The 21,113-nt window shown below is 43.7% G+C and overlaps 1 protein-coding gene across 2 annotated transcripts in view; it reads right to left on the bottom strand.

Annotated features, from left to right (window-relative positions):
• SLC25A24 (solute carrier family 25 member 24) overlaps window positions 1-21,113 on the bottom strand; it is a 38,880-nt gene that overhangs the window by 5,599 nt on the left and 12,168 nt on the right. For both annotated transcript variants that reach the window (XM_084851602.1, XM_084851603.1), the window contains exons 5-8: window positions 11,801-11,959; window positions 7,713-7,862; window positions 5,356-5,463; window positions 3,334-3,501 (exon numbers count right to left, since the gene is read on the bottom strand). In XM_084851602.1, coding sequence (XP_084707728.1) covers window positions 3,334-3,501; window positions 5,356-5,463; window positions 7,713-7,862; window positions 11,801-11,959 — 585 coding nt within the window. The remainder of the gene's footprint in view (window positions 1-3,333; window positions 3,502-5,355; window positions 5,464-7,712; window positions 7,863-11,800; window positions 11,960-21,113) is intronic.

Below are 21,113 nucleotides of genomic sequence, written 5' to 3'. Positions count from 1 at the left end.
AGAGAACACTCCCAAGGAGGGCACCCAAGCCAGTTGGAGGCCCTGACTCATTTGTTGTTTCTGCCTTGGGCCCCCTTTGCTGGTGGTCCTGCAAGGAGCTTCTCCTGCTCCTTATAAGCTGGCCTGGCCAGCTACCCTCCTGAACGGTGGAAATAAAGAGGAGGAGGAGGAGGAGCTGCCTCTTATGGGGGCGAGGAAACCAGGGGGGCCCATGCCAAGGAGCTGACCCTGCATGCAAAACCTGTTTGCCTGAAGTGAAACGCTCCCTCTTTTCAACTACCTTCAACTCTGGCAAAAAAAAATAAAAATCCTCATCTGTTTCTAGCCTAAATTAGTTCAGATTATTAGCCTTTAGAATCATGCTGTGGGACTAGCAAAATAAATGAAGTCGTAAGGATGTTGATAGGCACTGTGAAGTTCTAGCACATGTTAATTATCATTTATAAAGACCACTTTCGTGGATTGGTGAGAAATGAGACTTAAGTCGTTAGTGAAGCCTTCTCAAGGCATTACAGAACAAGAAAGCATGACACCAACTAATTAGAGTCAGCAGAGTAGATGGCTGACAGGTAGCGTATGCTGCAAAATAGCAGTGCAAAATTAATTTGGAATGAAATGGGCTGAAATGTGTTAAGATTAATGTACTGCATTTGTAATGAGAGGCAGCTGCATTGTCAACTATAACAGCAGTGGAGCCAGGTAACATAGCTGTGGAGGTAGGTGGCATGAAACTCAGGATAGCTGTGTTAGACTGCATTCTGATGTAACACTAAACCATGAGCCTCACTTCCTCCTGGGCTCATTCGCTCCCTCCCATCTCCTCCTATGAGGCCAAGAGGAGGAGTTCAAAAGCTTCTGCTTTTGGTTTAGTTAACCATGGTTTGTTGTTTCATCTCTCCCAGGAATCATGGTTTAAAACAGGGCTGAGCAACTGCAGGAGATCCAGGGGCTATTTTCACCCCCTGGACCCCACCCCTGCTGTGGGCTGCACTCTTAAAAAGAAAAAAGAAAAAATTTAAGAAGTGCCAGTTTGCCACCAGTTTGCAAACTGCTCCAGAACTCTAAAAGGGCTTGTTTGCACACTAATTTGACCTTTTAAACATTTCATAGTTTCCTGGCTCGTGAACCTGGCTTCTTTTGGAAGCCAGTACAGGCATACTGTTCAGACGAAATGACAATCCATAGTGACCTAAAAGTGGAAGTGAAGCTTCTGAACTTCTATTTGACGGGAGGAGAGGGGAGGGGAGAGCATGAGAGCTTGGGAGTAGGCTAGGCTTGTTCAGGTAACACTAAAACATAGGTTAGTGTTAGTCTGAATGCAGCAGCCTGTTGAAGCAAACACAATAGTGTTGTAAGATCTTAAAAACCTACACATTTATTGCAGCATAAGCTTTTGTGAACTACAGTCTACTTTGTGAAGTAATATCCTAACTTGGCAGGTATAAACACACACACACACATACAGAGAACAAGAAAAGCTGGTAAAGACTGGAATCAAAGGGATATGAAATGCAGACCCCAAGTACATACAAGAAAAAAAGGTGATCAATTAACATAGCAAGAAAGAGAGGCCAGATCCACCGATGAGCGTGCAGAATTCTGAGAGCGTAAGAGTGGACTGTACCACTTCAATCTATAGGCGGAGAACACTATGTTTGAATGCCCCACATAAAAATGTTCCTGCAAGTAAAAAAAACAAACTGCATATCAGAGATAAGGGTTCTAGCCAGCTCATCACTCAAAAATATGGTCTTCATCTACCGGCTGAACTGGTACAGTCTACTCTACTTTCTTAGGATTCTGCCACCTCCCTCTGTTGCGTGTAGAGACAAAGCCATAGCATATAAACACCTGAAGAAAGATAATTACTTTCTGCAGTTGGAAAGGCACCCACAATCATAACTAAGTCCTAATTCAACTAGAATTCCAGTTCAGCAACTTCATTCTTTCATTATCAAATTAACATTACATGAAATTGTGGTGCCAGAATCCTTACTTGCTGCCAAAAACGAGAGTACCTGTTTAGACAGGTACTGTTTGATCCACCTACACATATCCACTTGTTGTCCGCAGTGCAGAATCAGTCCAACTACTGCACAGGCCAGATGTGGTCAACTGTTACTCCAGCAAATAATATTTGCTTATCCAGTTCCAGTACAGGCCTATATAGAAATAGTACCTGGTACAATCCTTTCCAGATTGTACCACTTCAGACTACAGGTAGGGGATTGCATGTCTGAATGCTACACACATATTTTTGAAAACTCCCGGAGCATAGAAAACTAGCATGCCAGGAGAAAGTTATGCTAAAAACCCTTCCTCCTGACATGCCAGCTTACCACATGGAGAGTTTTTACAAACGGAACTATTCAAATGTGCAGTGGCTCACCTACAATCTGAAGTGGCAGAGTCCATAAAGGACTACACCACATGCTGCTTCTGCACATTTAAACTGGTTCTCAGAAGGCAGATGTGGCAGAACAAGAGAATGGCCCCATACCAATAGGCCCCTTGAGGTCATCAGCGGGGTGTGGAGGACTGGATGAGGTGGGGTGTCATCTGGACAAAAGTTCCCCACCCCCGGTGTAGAGCCTCAGTGGAAGATCTTAAGAGACAGGCAGGCTGGTATGTGAAGAGGCGCTCCTTCAGGCATTTGGGTTCCAAGCCATTTAAAGGTAAGCACCCTAAACTGGGCCCGGAAACAAATCGGTAAATACCTGGCTACAATCCACAAACCACTCCTGGGGGGTGGCCCACTTTTTTAGGAGTCACTTTTAGGAGTCACTTTTTTAGGAGTCTGTTTCGCTACTCCAGAGTAAACAGCTTGGGAAGAAAAAATCAAGATAGCAAGGAGCTCCAGGAAGCACACATAAGGATTAGTCTATTTCTACACAGCACATTGTGTATTTCTACACAGCACATTAGTCTATGTCTACACAGCACATCGCCTACACAGCAGACATGTCAGGAAGTTTATGCAGAGAGAGATAGGGCACATCCACACTCCAGACTTAAACTGGGTTAACAGCCTTCCTCTTCCTAGGGAACCACGAGAATTGTAGTTCTGTGGGGGAGGGATCTCTATCAGAAGTCTCCTCAACAAACTACAATGCCCAGGATTCTGATTCTTTGGGGGAATGCACAACAGTTAACATGGTATAAAACCTATGTACATTTGTAATGTAGATAGAATAATAGCGTCTCGCTCATGATCAGCCAATTAGCACAGATCTGAACTTGGTCTCTTTCCCCAGTCCAAGTCTAATACTCTATTGGTTACATAGTGCTCCTTTAGTTATATTGTTAAAGGACTTGCCAGTAAACTCAACTCACCTCGTAAACTGCCAGGTCTATGCCAGCATAAGGAATTATGCCCAAAATATTGGGAATATAACCTTTGTAAAAAGCCTTCACGCCTTCTCTTCTTAAAATCTTCTTAGCACAGTCAAACATTCCAGAGTATTGTCCTGTTTTACCCACAGCCAGCCTGGTCTTTAATACCTAAAGGTTGAGAAAATATTTGAGGTGAATCATGTTTCCATCAAATGATCCAACCAAAATACTGTATTAATAACAACAAGTCCAAAACAGGGCTAAAAGTTCAGCCTTCGTCACCATTAACCTGCCTGTTGTTGGGCATGTCTTCTGACACCTCTGTCTTCAGGGTTGCCACTCTGGGCTGCAAAACTGGAGCACAGAAGTTAACTGAATTGGGTGTTCTGCCTGCCTGCCTGCACTCTGCACCTACTGGAACAACTGAGCCACAAATGGCTTCCTCCCCGACCCATCTAGCCCAGCCTTGAAAGAAGGCCTGGCAAGCTACACAGGTACCCTGCCGTTCTGGTGCCTCTCATGAGACATCTATGATGGCCCATGGAGGGTGCAGTAGCACTGGTGCCAGGGCAACCTGGTGCCCATGCTCTCCTCTAGGGGGTTGGTTCCAGCAGTGGCATTGCCACTAACTCCAGAGCTGTCAGCAAGCATGGGGCAATCCCTCTGTGCCTCTGTACCATTGATCCCCACAAGTAATGTGCAAGCTGGTGCATCCCTGCACTGTTCCCCACTATCCAGTGTAGACTGGGAACCCAGACAGCATGTTGGAGGAGGGTATTCCAAGGTTTGTTACACCCAGTCACAATTTGGTGCTCAAATGGTATCAGTAAGAGGGCAGGATCATAAGAGGACATAAGAGGAGGCACTCCCTTCAGCATATCAGTTCAACCCTAAGCCATTATGATTTTATGGCTGGTTATCTATCTTATCAAATATTGATCTTATAAAAACAAACACAACCTGTGATCCTAGTTAAATGGATGTTGACCCCCACACATCACAACAGAAAGCAGAACAGAAATAAACAAGTAAAAGATAGTAAAAAGATAATTAAATATCCCCACAAAACCAGACTGTTACAGAATGGTAGCAGTTAGCCTTTTTTCTGAGGTGAGATTTAACATCTGAAGAAAGTAGCAGATGGCCTCAGCAGGCAAGACTGTGTAGTTGTGGTCAACTCAATTTCTGAAGGGAACTACTAGCAACTCTTTACTCACCACACACACATCCATCAAGAGGCCTAGCTCTGATCCCAAAGAACCAAAACTGACTTGTAATCTAACTAAAGGCAAGCCTTTCTGCCTGTCCCAATGAATAAAGAAAACTCAGCAGTTAAATTGCTATGGAAAGAGAAATGCTTGGAGCATCCTTCATTGCATTGCTCTCACTTGTTCCTGTTCATTCCATTACTACGGCATTGCTGCCTCTGCTGCTAGTTCTCACTCTTTCTGTATTCAGACATGAAACATAATGACCTATTTGATGTCAACTCAGGGTAATGATCCATCTTGAAAGATCAGGATCGTAGCTTGGGTGTTGTGGCTTTTAAATATTTTTTTTGAAGTTTTACTATGCTTTGATTATGGTTTTAATTTTGGAAAATGTTTGTAAACTGCCTTGGCTGGCTTCAGAAAGGTGGTACAGAAATATAATAAATCATCATCTTCATCATCTTGCCCAGTACTCCTATTGGCAGCAGCTCTCCAGGGGCTCAAGCAGAATTCATTCTGAGCCCTGCTGCCCGAGAAGCTTTAAATGGAAATGCCAAGGATTGAACTTGGCCCTTTCTGCATGCAAAGCATACGCCCTGCCAAGGGTCTCAGATCCCTCCACAGCAGCACGCTTCACAGCAGTGTTCGTTTTAGCTCAGAGACAAGTAAACTCCAAGGAAAAGCCTGCAAAATGCATACACTTTAAAACCAGAGTACAGTGGAGACCACACTTTCTACAAAGGGCTGCTTCTCAGAAAGCAGACAAATAGCAGTGCATTCTTACAAACCAAGCCGTTCATCCAGTACTTACCTCCATGGGATAAATAGAAGTCTGTGCGGTCGCCCCCGCCAGGGAACCAGATATAAACCTTTCCACTGTTCCTATCTTTCCCTCTTCATTAACGAACATTTTTTTATACTGTATATTAAAAACACAGAGACACAAAAACAGTATTTACTTCTCCACAGACTGACAAACTGCAGACAGGGCTATTTTAAAGTTGCAGGGATCCAAGCCACGTGTGTGTGTGTGTGTGGGGGGTGCTGCTGCTGCTCTGCACAGCAAGCTCCTGCACACGATCCGCTCACCGTTGCCACAAGGATGTCCCCTCTCCCCCACATTTGCCAGATACTGGTGTAAAACCCCTATGATGCCTTTGATTCCCAAAATGGACTGAGCACATCCTCGTGACAATGCCAACCACACATCTAATGAAGGATATTATCTTCAGAGCCAGTGTGGTGTAGTGGCCAGAGTGTTGGACTGGGAGCCAGCAGATCCAGGTTCTAGTCCGCACTTGGCCATGGAAGCTCACTGGGTGACTTTGGGCCAGTCACAGACTCTCAGCCCAACCTACCTCACAGGGTTGTTGTTGTGAGGATAAAGTGGAGAGGCGGAGGATTACGTAAGCTGCCTTGGGTTCCTTGCAAGAGGAAAAAAGGTGGGATATAAATGCGATAGATAGATGATAGATAGATGATTGATAGATAGATAGATAGATAGATAGATAGATAGATAGATAGATAGATAATGCAGAGAGGCATTCTCCATATCGGCTCCACGGGAACTCCCTTCCCCTGGATATCTTTAATCTCTAGCTCTCAAAGGATGCAGGCAGCTTTGTGTTGCTCCTGAACAACTTGGGACCAGGTTACCTTAGGGATCGCCTCACCTCCTATGGCCCTGCCTGATCTCTGCAATCATCAGGAGAAGAACTTCTGATGGTGCCTCATGCTCCTGAGATTCACCTCAACAGCACTTGTAGCGGAGTTTTAGTGTTGCAGCACCCATCCTCTGGAATGCTTTACCAACTGTCATTAGACAGACCCCCACAGCTCTGAGGTTTAGACATCTTCTGAAGACCCATCTCTTCACACAGGCTTTCTCTGAAGGGGGACCCAGCCAGCTATGGTCTTCATCACACGGTAGCATGCAGTTTTACTGCTGACCAAAATCTTTATCGTTGTGCTGTTTTATTGCTATATTTTACTGTTGTTTTGATGGTATGACCCTTTACGTTCACTGCTTTGACACCTCTGTGGAAAGCAGTATATACATTTGAATCATAATCATCTCTGGCATGAACATCCCCAAGTATTACAATTGGCCCCTAGTCCCTTGGCATTTAGTAAGGGTGTGAAGAAGACACATCTTTTTCATTTAGCGTTTTCAACTGTGTAGCTGTTTTACTATTTTTAATTTTTTAAAATCATTTTAAGGCTTTATAGTTTTAAATTGTTGTGCACCACCTTGATGGCTTTTTAGCAAATAAGGAGGTATATAAATGTATCTAATCATTCCAATATTACAAAGACTCAAGGCTTCTGCTATTTTCTCCCCTCTTTGCTATGCATGCCACAAAATAACTTGTAAGTGATCTGCATCTTTACAACAACAACAACAACAACAACAAGCTTTGGAAAAGAAAGCATTCAGATGTAATGTTCAAACCAATGTAGTGAATTGTACTCTGGGTTTCCTGCAGCAAGTACAAATCCTCACTCACTGACTAGGTGAATCCTCAGCAAGATATTCTCCCTTTCCTTTGTAAGATTGTTGCAAGGATAAAATGGGCTGATTCTGTGTATGTTATCCGGAGCCACTTGGAGGAGCAGCAGGCTATCAATGCAACTTTTAAAACCACATTTTATTGCCTTAATTTTTGGAAGTTTCCAATTCAAAAGAGAACACTGGTTTCAAAAAAACAAAGACAGTCACACGGCTCATTCCAGGAAGGCATTTTCTCCAAAAGGAGGATTAGGTCTTTACATAACCTGTAAAGCTGATTCAGAGGTAAATATAACTCTGAAATCCACAGTGAGGCCATCTTACTATCGCTCAAGGAATTCTGACCTTAGAAGAATCCTGTAAATTAAGTGAAGGATGGGCTTATCACGCATGATCAGGTTGCAATACAAAATCAGATCTTAAATAAAGCTGAGGTCACAGCACACAGGTAAGCACACACTGTATGCAGCTAAGCACGGCTAAGTCCTGCTGAAATCAAATCAAAATTGTTCAACATTTTTCTTTACCTTTTCTTTTTAAGTGATGCACTTCAATGTAATTGAGAAAAATAAAGTAACTCCATACATTTTATGGAGTCTCATTTGTATTCAGCTCGGCTTCCTTCACTTAACGCTGATCAACTTGATTCCACATCTTACCCGTTCGTACGCCCAGAACTTGATAGCTGTTTCAGGTGCTATTTTAACAACATTGACACCATTCCCCCTCCACAGTGAACGAACTCCACCTTCTTTCACCATCTGCTGCAAGCCACCTGTGATGTTCATTTTCCCCTTTGAGCCGTGAACCTGTAGTTATCACAGAAAGAAAAATATAATTACTTGTCCCACACAAAAAGCTTTGACAACAAGAAAGCCCTTGTGTGTTTCAACAAAGGAATAAACCCTTCAAGAAGGGAGTCAGAATCATTCCAAGTTCTGTGCTAGGCTTTACCTCTCCTGACTTACATCTTAGGATAAATGTCAGGCCTGGAGTCTCCAATGTAGTTCCCACAGATACTTCTTTTGGTGCCTGTCAGGCTCTCTGCCTCTCCTGATGTATACTTTATTTCTTAAGATTATTTAAACTATTTTTTAAAACTGGGAGGCTGACATGCTCCAAAGCAAAGTCCTGCCCTCAAGCACCATCTTTATTTGGGTTTAAATGAGTGATTTTGTGTTTTGGAGCTCAGACCTCCACCTCTGCCTTGTACTTAAGTTCTTGGACACATTACTTTTCTTTTAGACTCACCAGTTTGCCTTCTGGGGAATAAGTGTTTTGTGACTGTCCATGCCCACCATGGCAGCCATTTTATGAATGGATAAGCCCTGCCATGGCAGCCATTTTGTGAGACAGCCACGACACTGCCTCAAAATTCTCTGTTGAGGAACCCTGTTTAAGAAGAGGTCTGCAATTCCTCTGCATTGCTTTTTATTTGGTTTATTTTAAACCCAAAAGCAGCCTGGGGCAGGCTGCATCTGAAATAGGGACAGGAAGGAAGAGGATGACTAACCCTCTCTCCCCTCCTGCCCTTTTTCAGTTCAAAGTTGTCTTTCCTAAGCTGCTGCTTCACCCACTGGAGTCTTGAAGAAAGATAATCAAAGACCTTTCGCTGCTACAGATCAAAAAGCCGCATGGGGTGAGTGATTTTGAGTGGTTAAAGGACTGAGAGGGAAAGAGTTAAGCAGGCTCTCTCAATCCCACTCTTTCATTGAGATGCAGGTTTCCTCAAGCTGCTTTGGGTGAAAAACAAAACAAAGGACTCCACGAAATATTTAGTTTGAACCCATGAAGCAAAGAATGCACATGTTGTCATGACATTTAACAGATGGAACTTCCAACTCCAATCCACACATCAAGATTCTCATCTGGCCATTACAAAAATGCAAGTCCAATGTGATTTTTCTCCCTTCCTTAGACAGAGTATGGAAAAACAATGTCTGAACCTATATCTCCATCTGAACTCTATATCTCCATCTTCTTTCAAAGCCCTCCTCCAACCCCAGCTTCCCTGTGAAAACATTGGTTTGTTTATTTACAGCATTTGTATACCACTCCACATCTAAAACAGATTCTGGAGCAGTGAACATAAAAGGTAAAATGATAAAAAGATGAAAAAAGTTAAAACACCATATTAAAATTGTTCTTTGGAAAACAGAATACCAATAAAAATGTATCTGTCAGTTAAGGAATGCTTCCTAGAAAAGAGCTCTTTTCATGAGGCGCCCGAAGCAGCACAGTGTTGGCACCTGCCTGACCTCCAGGGGCAGGGAATTGCAAAGAAAGGGGGCCACCATATTGAAGGCTCTTCTCCAATCGGGCCATAGGTCCATGTGGAACCACCAGGAGCATGCCCTCTGATGACCTCAGCCAGTAGGGCCAGACTAGACAGGACTGTGACAGGTCCGTGTGTTCAAATGTGAACACCAAAAACAGCACATAGTTGAAGAATACAGAACCCCCTTCCCACCTTCTCCCCATCAATGGCTTACTTCTCCTCAGTTTCTCATCCTAAGCAATTTTCTCCTCAGCCAAACTCTGACACCAGAAGTAACCTCGGCTGGTTGGAGAGAGGGGAGTAACAGGGAAGTAAGCAGTGGGCAATAGGAGGGTTTAGCACTCCTCACCCATTTGTCCCTTTTACTGTTATAATTGGACCTCCTCACCTCACTTTTTCTACATGAATGAGGCAATCCCTTCTTTAAACACTGAGAATTACTACCTCCACATCTAGTTTAGTCTTTAGTCCCCATACCCAACTGAAACAAAGGCTAAGTACATGTAACTGACGTTATCCCTTGCCTCTTGTTTCGTTTTCTTCCCCACCATTGAAATTTAGAGTACAAGCTTGCAAGGACAGATCCCTGTCTTTTTGCTTATATTCAGTAAAACACTGCGCATATCTGGGGTGCAGAACCTCAGGCCTATGGGGCAAATCCGGCTCTCTGGGATTTCACAGAAGGCCATACCCTCTTTCCCTGGCCCCACCCCCTTTCCCCCAACCATTTAGTGGTTTCCTGGATTTTTTGCAGTATTTTTCCCATTCTAAAAGCTTGAAATGCCCCTCCTAAGGGTTAATTACCAGCAGGAAGAGACTTAAGCTAAAATATGCTGGTATTTTGGCCTTTGCCTTTCACCTTGACCCATTCTGCCTTCAGCCTTGCCCATCACAGGAATGTGGCCCCCTGAGAGCTTCTCTGAATTGAATTTGGCTCTCAGGCTGAAAAAGGTTCAACACCCCTGATATACATTGATGGTGATATATAAATAAATAGTATTTAAGCTGCCACCTGTACTAACAATATACTAAGGTATTAGTTTATATCGGATACATTGGATACATCAGTTACTTCCATTTTTTTGCTGCTTATTCAGAAAGGATTAAAGGAGCTTGATTTCTAATGAATGTGTGTAGATTTAGGAATATTCATGCTCTGTCATTTAATGCTGGTTTCTTAAGAGTACTAGACAGGTAGGGACAAAAAGAAAAAAAAACAAAAAGGAAAAGCACCCTTTCAAAATCTCCTAGCCCTGGAAAACAAGCATAAATACACACTGCAGATATTGTATTGCCCACAAATGTGATTTTTCAGGAAATGACTGCATTGTACAATGCCAGGTCTTCACACTTCCTGTTACATGTAATGAACAAACTCATTAAATTTTACTGAACAAAGCTAGAAGCTAATAGTTCATTAAAAGTACAGCATTTAAATTATTGGAAACAAGCGGAAAGATGTGTCAAATATCCTAACTTTTTAAATAAAGGGATGAGGTGGGGGGCGATTCTAGATATAGAGTGTGTTGTCAGCCAGGTGTGGGCAGAAAGTACATCTCCAGATGTTTTGGACTTCAATTCCCAATATTCCTGACCATTGGCTATGCTGGCAGGAGCTTCTGGGACTTGAAGTCCAAAACATTTCGAGATCTACTTTCTGTCCTGCTGTAAGCCACAGATTATTTTCTCCATTCATGCAGATACTCATGTTTTACATGAGTGACATTCCTCTAGGTCTGTATGCCCCATTTTCATAATTACAGGCACCAAATGGGTTCTCTAAAAGTAGGTTCCTATAAGTAAGCACTTTGTTTATGGCGCTTCTCTCAAATACCTTAGACACATCATGATTCATTTGGATCTCTTAGGAAGGGCAAGGGAAAATACTATTAGACCAGAGATTTGAACAACTAGATCCATATGCCCACTGGGGCTTTGGGAATGGATTTCTCAACCCCCAAATGACACATGGCAAATTGCTACTGAAACCAAGGATGCTTTCCTAAATCAGGGGTGGGCAGAAGGTAGATCTGGATCTGCTGGGAGATCTCTAGGTGATTTACAGTAGATCAGCAAGATTTGTGACTCTTAATTGTTTAAGTTGCAGCAACAACATGACTCCCTCATCCTAAATTATACTGCTGAAATTAAGAAAGCATGGGGTGACCATAGATTTTTAGGTGGAAAGACGGTGAGCACCATTCAGTTCTGATATTCAACACAAATTCCTAGGCTCAGAACTCTTTGATTCTAAGTGTATGCCCTTTGCACCAGGCGCCAGTTGGTGAATCACGGGGTTATAGAAAAATCAATGTAGATCCTGCAAGCCTGAAGTCTGCCCACCCCTGCCCTTAAATGGCAGTCCACTCTGCAGAATTATAAAATCTCACTGGGTCTGTCCAAGCCTTTGGGCATGGCATGTCTACAGCAGCTCTTTGGATCCTGGGTGCGAGGCTTTAAGAGGCCCACCTGCATCATGACTTTAAGGCGGTCCAATGGTGCCGTGCCTGTTCGAGAGACAGCACCAGCAACTCCTCCTGACAAAAGCTGCCTCCACCACTGGCCAGTCTTTTTCTCTTCTTCTGTGAATTCATCTGGGATAGTTAAACTGTCTCCAATGTCCAATACCTGTTAAGATGGAAAGCAGAGAGAGAGAGAAAAAAAACTGTTGAATTCAACAGCCTTGTACTTAGACAAAAAGCCCAATTGTTAGAAAACTCATGTGAGAGTGATTCTATACAGCTTAATTTAAAAGAGAGACAGTGGAAAGAAGCATACAGATTTTTTTCTGACAACATCTGAAACAATGCCGTCTAAAACCCACCATTTCAAAAACTGCACCGTCATCATTAAAAATGATAATAAATTTCTGCCTTGATTAGGGCTGCAATAAAGACATTGCGTCAGAATATGCGATGCTTTCCAGCAAGTGCTGAAATACGAATGGTAACAAAGCACAGTCAGACTTTCTTCCAGGCAGCTTTGAAGGATTACCAAGATTAGCCTCTTGACAATTTCCTAAAAAGATTATCAGTCCAATGACTTGGTAATTCAGCCAAGTATTTTACCTCTATTGAATTATCATGTTATTCTAAAAAAAAGAAAAGAAAAGCAAATTGTTTGTGTGACATCCATCTTCTTTTGCAACATAATCAGTTTGACAAATCTATCATGAGGTTTCCCCCACTGCCTCCTTTTCTACCAGGTTGCATGATTCAAGCATGCTGTTTAACATGTACATGAAACCCCTGGGGGAGATTATCTATAGATATGGACCGAGCTGTCACCAACATAGAATCATAGAATAGTAGGGTTGGAAGGTGCCTACAAGGCCATCGAGTCCAATCCCCTGCTCAATGCAAGAATCCAAGCCAGAGCATCCCTGACAAATGGCTGTCCAGCCTCATCTTGAAGGCCTCCAGTGTGGGAGAGCCCACCACCTCCCCAGGTAATTGGTTCCATTCTCGTATTGCTCTTACAGTCAGGAAGTTTTTCCTGATGTTCAGCCGGAATCTGGCTTCCTGTAACTTGAGCCCATTATTCCGTGTCCTGCACTCTGGGATGATCAAGAAGAGATCCTGGCCTTCTTCTCTGTGACAACCTTTCAAGTACTTGAAGAGTGCTATCATGTCTCCCCCCAGTCTTCTCTTCTCAAGGCTAAACATGCCCAATTCTTTCAGTCTCTCTTCATAGGGCTTTGTTTCCAGTCCCCTGATCATCTTTGTTGCCCTCCTCTGAACCCTCTCCAGTTTGTCTGCATCCTTCTTAAAGTGTGGTGCCCAGAACTGGACACAGTACTTCAGATGAGGCCTAACCAGTGCTGAGTAGAGGGGAACTAGTACTTCCCGGGATTTGGAAGCGATGCTTCTATTAATGCAGCCCAAAATAGCATTTGCCTTTTTTGCAGCCACATCACATTGTTGGCTCATATTCAGCTTGTGATCGACAACAATTCCAAGATCCTTCTCGCTTGTCGTGTGGTTGAACCACGTATCCCCCATCTTGTAACTGTGCATTTGGTTTCCTTTTCCTAGGTGCAGAACTTGGCATTTGTCCCTATTAAATGTCATTCTGTTGTTTTCTGCCCAGCGCTCCAGTCTATCCAGATCACTTTGAATTTTGTTTCTATCTTCCAAAGTATTAGCTATCCCTCCCAATTTTGTGTCATCTGCAAATTTGATCAGCATTCCCTGCACCTCCTCCTCCAAGTCATTAATAAAAATGTTGAAGAGCACTGGGCCCAGGACTGAGCCCTGCGGTACCCCACTCGTTACCTCTCCCCAGCTTGAGAAGGTCCCATTGATAAGCACTCTTTGAGTCCGATTCTGTAGCCAACTGTGGATCCACCGGATCGTTGTTTCATCTAGCCCACTTTGAGCTAGTTTGCTCATCAGGATATCATGGGGCACTTTGTCGAAAGCTTTCCTGAAGTCGAGGTATATGATGTCTACAGCATTCCCACGGTCTACAAGGGAGGTGACTTGATCAAAAAATGAGATCAGATTTGTCTGGCAGGACTTGTTTTTGACAAATCCATGTTGGCTTCGAGTAATCACAGCATTGTTGTCAAGGTGCTTCCAGATGGATTGCTTTATCATCTGCTCCAGAATTTTCCCAGGGATTTATGTCAGACTGACTGGTCTGTAGTTCCCAGGTTCCTCCTTTTTACCCTTTCTGAAGAGAGGGACAACATTAGCCCTCCTCCAGTAATCTGGCACTTCCCCCGTCCTCCATGATTTCTCAAAGAGAATAGACAGCGGTTCTGAGAGTTCTTCTGCCACTTCCTTTATGACTCTAGGATGCAGTTCATCTGTTCCTGGAGATTTGAACTCATTCAAAGTAATTAGGTGTTCCTTGACCAGATGCCTGTCGATCTCAAGCTGCAATCCTGCCCCTTCAGCCTGTACTTCGCCTTTGCCAGGGGGGTCATAGACCCTCTTTTGGGAGAAGACTGAGCCAAAGTAGGAATTGAGCACCTCTGCCTTTTCTTTGTCATCTGTTATCGTTTTGCCCTCCTTATTTAATAGCTGAACCACCATTTCTTTCCTCTGCCTTTTACTATGCACATAGCTGAAGAAAGCCTTTTTGTTGTTTTTAACATCCCTTGCTAACCTCAGCTCATTCTCAGCTTTAGCCTTCCTGATGCCATCCCTGCAATTCTGTGCTACCTGCCTGTACTCTTCCTTTGTTACTTGGCCTTCTTTCCACTTCCTAAATGTGTCCTTTTTTGTTTTCAGGTCATCCCTAAGCTTTTTGTGAAGCCACATTGGCTTCTTCTGTTGTCTTCCACCTTTTCTTCTTGTTGGAATTGCTTGTGATTGTGCCTTGAGAATTTCCTTTTTTAAAAGCTCCCACCCATCTTGGACTCCTTTTCTCGCTAGCATCGCTTGCCATGGGACCTTACAGATCATTGTTCTGAGTTTATTAAAATCAGCTTTCCTAAAATCCAGGGTACACGTTTGACTACACTCGGCTTTTGCTTCCCTTAGAACCAAGAACTCAAGTACAACATGGTCGCTTCCCCCCAGAGTTCCTGTAACTGCTACTTTATCCACTAAGTCACCTCTGTTGGTTAGGATCAAGTCAAGGATAGCCGATCCTCTAGTTCCTTCCTCTACTTTCTGTAGGAGGAAGTTATCCGCCACACAAGTCAGGAATTTCCTGGAGGGGCCATGTTTTGCAGAATTTGTCTCCCAACAAATATCGGGGAAATTGAAGTCCCCCATTACTACTACATCATGCTTCCTTAAAACATTGGCTATTTGCTTTTCAAAAGTTTCATCCTTGTCTTCTCCTTGATTGGGTGGCCGGTAGTAGACTCCGACCACCAGGTTCCTTTTATTCTTTGCTCCATTTATTTCAACCCAGATGCTCTCGATGGGGCTACCAAGCTCCTCCTCCTGTATTTCTGTGCAGAGATATGTATTTTTCACATACAGTGCAACCCCACCTCCCTTTCTGTTCCTCCTGTTCTTTTTGAACAAGTTATATCCTTCAATTGCTGTATTCCAGTCATGAGAGTCATCCCACCAAGTCTCAGTTATACCTATCACGTCATAATTTCCCTCTTGTATTAAGAGTTCAAGTTCGTTCTGTTTGTTTCCCATACTCTGGGCATTAGTATATAGACATTGAAGACCATGTGCTTCATACTCTGGCTTTCTTCCTACATGTGTCTGAAGACTATTATTGGGCGCTATCAGAGCTGTTCTCTCCATTGCAGTGCATGCGCCTATGTCCATTGTTACCCCCAACATTACATCTCCCTTCCCCGTAGGATTCAGTTTAAAGCCCTCCTGATGAAGTTCTTCATGCTGTGGCCAAACACATTCTTCCCATCCTTTGTGAGGTGCAACCCATCCCTAGCCAACAGCCCATCTTCCAGGAAGTATAGCCCGTGGTCCCAGAATCCAAATCTCTCTCGTCGGCACCACCTTCGTAGCCAGTCATTCACCCGGAGTATTTTTCGTTCCCTTTCTAGCCCTCTTCTAACTACTGGAAGGATGGATGAGAAAACTATCTGGGCCCCAAAGTTCTTGAGTTTCCTTCCCAAAGCTTCAAAGTCTGACGTGATCTCTTCGTAGCTCCGCTTGGCGGTATCATTTGTTCCCACATGGATGAGAAGAAAGGGATACCTGTCAGTGGGCTTTATGAGTGCAGGCAACCTTTCAGTCACATCTCTAATCTGTCCTCCCGGGAGACAACATACCTGGCGAGTCCATGGGTCTTCGCGACATACTTGGGTCTCGATCCCACGCACCAAGGAGTCTCCCACTACTACCACTCTTCTCTTCTTCTTCTTGTAGTCCTGGGTTTCATCACCTCTGTTTGACTGACCTTTAGCCTCTTGCTCACTCTCATGCAGGTTCCCCTGTGATTCTTCCTCTGCAGGCTGTCCTCCAGTCTCATCCGCAAGTACCTGGAATCGGTTCCACAGCTCCACTGCTTCCACTGGTGCAGAGTGGCGTCTAGTTCTTCTTCTCCTAACTGTCACCCTTTTCCAAGGAGTATCCTCTATTCCATTTTTCTTCACCTCAGCATTTCCCACTGCCTCATCTTGCAGATGACACCCAGCTCTATCTCTCCTTTTCATTAGACCCAGGTGAGGCAGTGGGCTTTCTGAACCGGTGCCTGGATGAGGGCCAATAAACTGAGACTCAATCCAGACAAGATGGAGGAACTGTTTGTGGGTGGTTCGTCTCCCTAGTTAAGTGACGTTCAACCTGTTCTGGAGGGGATTGCACTACCCCTTAAAGATCAGATTCCAAGTCCGCAGGCGTTTTTGGATTGCTCTTGCTCATTGTTACCAGAGGCACTCGGAGCCTTTCTATGCAAAGATTTTATTGTGCACTTCTAATTCCTCACTCACAGTAGTCTGTGGGTCCTTTACATGACATTGCTGCAGAGCCGCTCCAGTGCTTTGCAACCATTATTGTGAACTTTTTTCTAATGAGGAAAGTCTGGTATATCCTGAATGGCACCATGAAACTCTCCATGTATTTGCACAATTCTGTTATACCACAGTGCCACCTAGTGGTTGTGTAACAGAATATATAGAAAGGCAGAGAAAGAAACCCCCCAGAAAAAGACACATGTAAAAGAGCCAACCTTAACCCCACAAAGAATCTGGAAGCAGAAGCCTCTGTAAAGGTGCGGGTTAAAAGCCTCCTGTAGAAAAACCCTTGGTGGCATGTACCACCTTTTATCATCTTAGACTGATATACCAACTACTTCCTTATCTGGACAGAGATAGCCTAGCTACAGTTATCCATGGTCTGATAACCTGTCATCTGGATTACTGCAATGATTATACATGGGGCTAGGGATGCTGAAACATCTTCAGCAATCCTTTGTCTGGGAGCCCCCACCAAAGTAAGTGATGTCGGTGGCTACTAAGAAGATGGCCTTTTCTGCTGTGGCACCCCAGTTGTGGAATGAGCTTCCCAGAGAGGCTCGCCTGGCACCTAAACTGTGCTCTTTTCAACGCCAGGTGAAGACCTTTTTATTTTCCCAGGCACTTTTAGTTTTTCAGTTTCTATTTTAAATCTGGTACTGTATTTTAAATCTTTGTACTGCTGCTAGCTTCTATTTGGCTATTTTTATTTTTTATAATGTAGTTTTAAACTTTTATATTGCATTTTATGGTCTTGTATCTTATGATTTTAATTGTTGTGAACCGCGCAGAGAGGTTCAACTTTTGGGCGGTATAGAAACGTAATAAATAAATGAAGTATTGTGTACTAGTATTTGTACATGTATAGGGCACAATCTAGCAAAAGTTAGTTACTAAGTCACACTCCAATGCTTTCAGTGGGGATTAATCAGGGGCCATGTAACTCCCTTGTTACGGCAGCTTCATTGGCTACTGGTCTGTTTCCAAGCAGAATCAAAGCGCTGATTATGACCTATGAAGCCCTATATGGCTGGGGACCAGGCTACTTGAGAGACCACCTTCGAACCTGCCAAGTTCCTAGGTTCTTCTGGAGAGGCCTTCTTTTGAGACCACCACCTTCAGAGGCACATTTGGTGGCAACCTGAGAGAGGGCATTTTCGGTGGCCACTCCTAAGATATGGAATATTCTCCCAAGGGAGGCTGGATTTGCTCCCTCTCTGCTGTTCTTCTGTGGGCAGGCAAAGACTACTTTATTCAAGAAGACCTTTGGCCTGTAGGTGCGTCGATGTCAGGGTGGAGACTGAGCCGATAGAGTCCCAGAGCAGTTCTGATTCTGAGGAGGATCAGCGATCCATAGGAGAGGAGCCAGCTCATCCCTCACAGGCACAGCAGCTGGCAGAGATTCCTCCTGCCGGCATTCCTGAGATAGATAGTGATCCTAGCAGTGAGAAAGTGCGGGAGGGGGGCTTGCTGGACACTCGACGCAGACGCAAAGAACGACAAGCGATAGAGGGCGTGGAAAGGAGGCGTAGCGCCTGTTTGGCGCGCAAGCAATGGCCGCCTCCCGTGGACCCAAGGGAAAGAGGGAGGATCTCTCCCTAGCCCATAAGTTCAGGGTCTTCAAGTGACTCTCCTTCAAAAGGGGATCAACTGCCTACTCGGCGCATAGGCCACTCTGCTGTTCCTTGCTTAGTCGCTGGTGATTAGCATCTGAAAGAGTCATTAAGCTGTAAAAGGATTAAAGCCTTGAAAAGAATCCTTTCCTCTGTGTCTTGAGTTGGCTATTGGAGTGTACTGAAAGAGGCTGCTAGGGCGCTCCTGACAGTCTATCAGGTTGGGTGCTGTTTTTTAAAAAATAAATCTGTAAGTGTTGTTTTTACTGTATTTTACTGTATTGTTTTATTATTTAAATCCATTTTAATTGTACTGTAAAGGGATGCCTTTCCTTGGTCCCTGACTATCCTGAGGAAAATAACACAGAGAGGGAGGCAAGGGGACTAACAGAAGGAGGCAAAGGAGGGAAGCTAAGTGTTGGATGTGCCTGGCACAGGGAAACCCTAACATGATGCCCTCAGCTTGGCTACAGGAAGGGTAAACCATGGAGTTAAAGACAACAGTCCTTAACAGTCACACTGCTTACTCTTCCAGGCTTCTTCGGTCTGAAGTGACACACAAAACTGCTGTGCCCCCAATACTGTAGTCACATTCAGAGTGTGGATATACCTCATGTGGGTCAGGCAGCTATCTGAGCTCCCAGTGTGACTGGGTAGCAACTTCTGAAACGGATGCCATGTAAATGCAGCAGTGAGTGACTCATGGGGCGAAACTCTCTCTGCTTATACAAGGCAGCAAAGTAGCACAAGCAAGAATGAAAGCTCTGGCCCTTTGGTTTGGTCCCAAAGCGAGTGAAAGAAAGATAGTGCTACTAGGCACTCTAGGAGGATGTTAAGGTTAAGGATGTTTATGCACCAGAGTGCATTGAGTTCCATGGAATATCTTCTCTAAGAGCCAAACTACATGTTATGCTAATTGCATAGCGTGGAAAAAGATTTAAAGGGTTATCTTTTTATTTACTGTAGCGTAAGTTCACACAACTCCAACTTAGATTGGGACCACCATGCTCTGGGAGAGGAGAAGTAACCCCCCCTCCACATTTGCTTCCTCAAATTCCCTCCTGCCTGTGTGTGTTGTGGGGGGGGGGGTGTTAACAAAAGGAAAAAAGTCTCCACTGGCATCAAGGACTCCACCATGAGGCTTGTGGGTTTCTACAGCAGTGCTGTGGGATGAGCCAACAGGAAAAGTTGCTGCCACAGTGCTACTCTAAATCTTTAATCTTTGATAAATATTACTCAAGAAGAAAGATGGCAATGATTTTTATATAAATAGCTTAAATATAGACTTTCATTTTCATTATTCATTAACCAGAATACTTTTGGGGACCATTACCTATTATAATAATCTATTTTATGATATAATTCAGTAGGCCCCAAAGACTTTTCCATTAAATTGTAGTAGTAATTACTGATAATGTATGTGTACTTAAAATGTATTTAAGCAACTGTCTCGGTCTATCAATCATACTGATATTTTAATTTTAGATATCAATGTTCCCTCTGCTTCAGATTTCATCCCTGTTTTAAATGCCTTGGCAATTCAAGCTGCAGCTGGTTGTTAATGCCATAATTCTAACTCTATTGGAAAGGTGGAGGCGGGAGATCAATGCCCTATTTTTATGAATGAAATTCAGCTCAGCAGTTGTACTTTTACAGGGAATTGTACGCTAAAAATCCAGAAACACATTAAACAGTATACCAAGGATAAAGATGTGCATTTACATTCCCAAGAGTCTCTTCTAAATAAAACTACTTTCAAGTATCCCTCAAGGATTATTGGTTAAACTTTTAGTACCCAGAATCACAAACCTGCTTATGTAATTCGTCAACAGGTTCAATTCTATTGCCAGAGGACTGAACCAAGATAGAAGATTTTTATCACACTACATGTGTTAATTTGCTTCCCCTGTGCCAGGATGTTGGTATTAGCAGCAGCAGCAGCAACCGTTTTGTGAAAGGCTGCGATTAATAATATAATTGTCACTGCCAATACTTTCAGCATTCAATTTCTTTCTGACCTCACTGTTTACAATTTCCTCTCCCTCTCCCACCACTATATGTACTCTGTGTGTGTGTGTGTGTATACACACCTAAAACTCTTGATACACTCCATGCATGAAAATACCACTGATGAAATGGCTATAGCGCATTAAAGCTTATGCCAGAATAAGTTTGTTGGTCTTTATGGGGCGCCACAAGACTATTTATTGTTTCTCCTGCAATAGACTAACATAGCTACCCGTCTGGAAACTGCTCACTTAAGAGGGCTTGAGCACCCCCTTTTACATATGTTCTAAGAATTCTTCAAGGCTTTTCCAAAGCAAGAATGGTATGCAGTGCAATTTTGAACATGTTCATGAAGTATGCAATCCTGTACCTGCTTACATGGGAATAAGTCCAATTGAACTCCAGGTGGCTTACTTCACAGTAGACATGCATACGATTGCACTTTAAGAAGCAATCTTGAGTTCAGTGGGATTTGTTCTACAGTAAGAGTCCACAGGACTGCAGCCTTAGCAGAGAATACTATATAGCAGGGGTTCCCAAATTTTTTGGACCCACTGGCACATTTGGGAATTTCAGAAGCTGCTGTGGGCACCATCACAAAATGGCTGCCATGGAGGATGTGGCTAGTTACATAATGGCTGCTTGGGGGGTCTGGTTAGTCAAAAGTGAGATAAAGAGGTTGGGGGGGAGGGGGAAATAGCAAGGCAAAGGCATAACAGGGAGAGAAAAAGCAAGGCTACAGGCTGGAAGGGGGAGAAACAGTGAAGTA

Source organism: Heloderma suspectum, chromosome 4 (genome assembly GCF_057233095.1).
Source record: "Heloderma suspectum isolate Gila_16-S chromosome 4, 16-S_ref, whole genome shotgun sequence".
Taxonomy (NCBI): Eukaryota; Metazoa; Chordata; class Lepidosauria; order Squamata; family Helodermatidae; genus Heloderma; species Heloderma suspectum.
The sequence above is the reverse complement of the archived record's forward strand: the minus strand, read 5'-3'. Positions and strand labels throughout refer to the sequence as shown.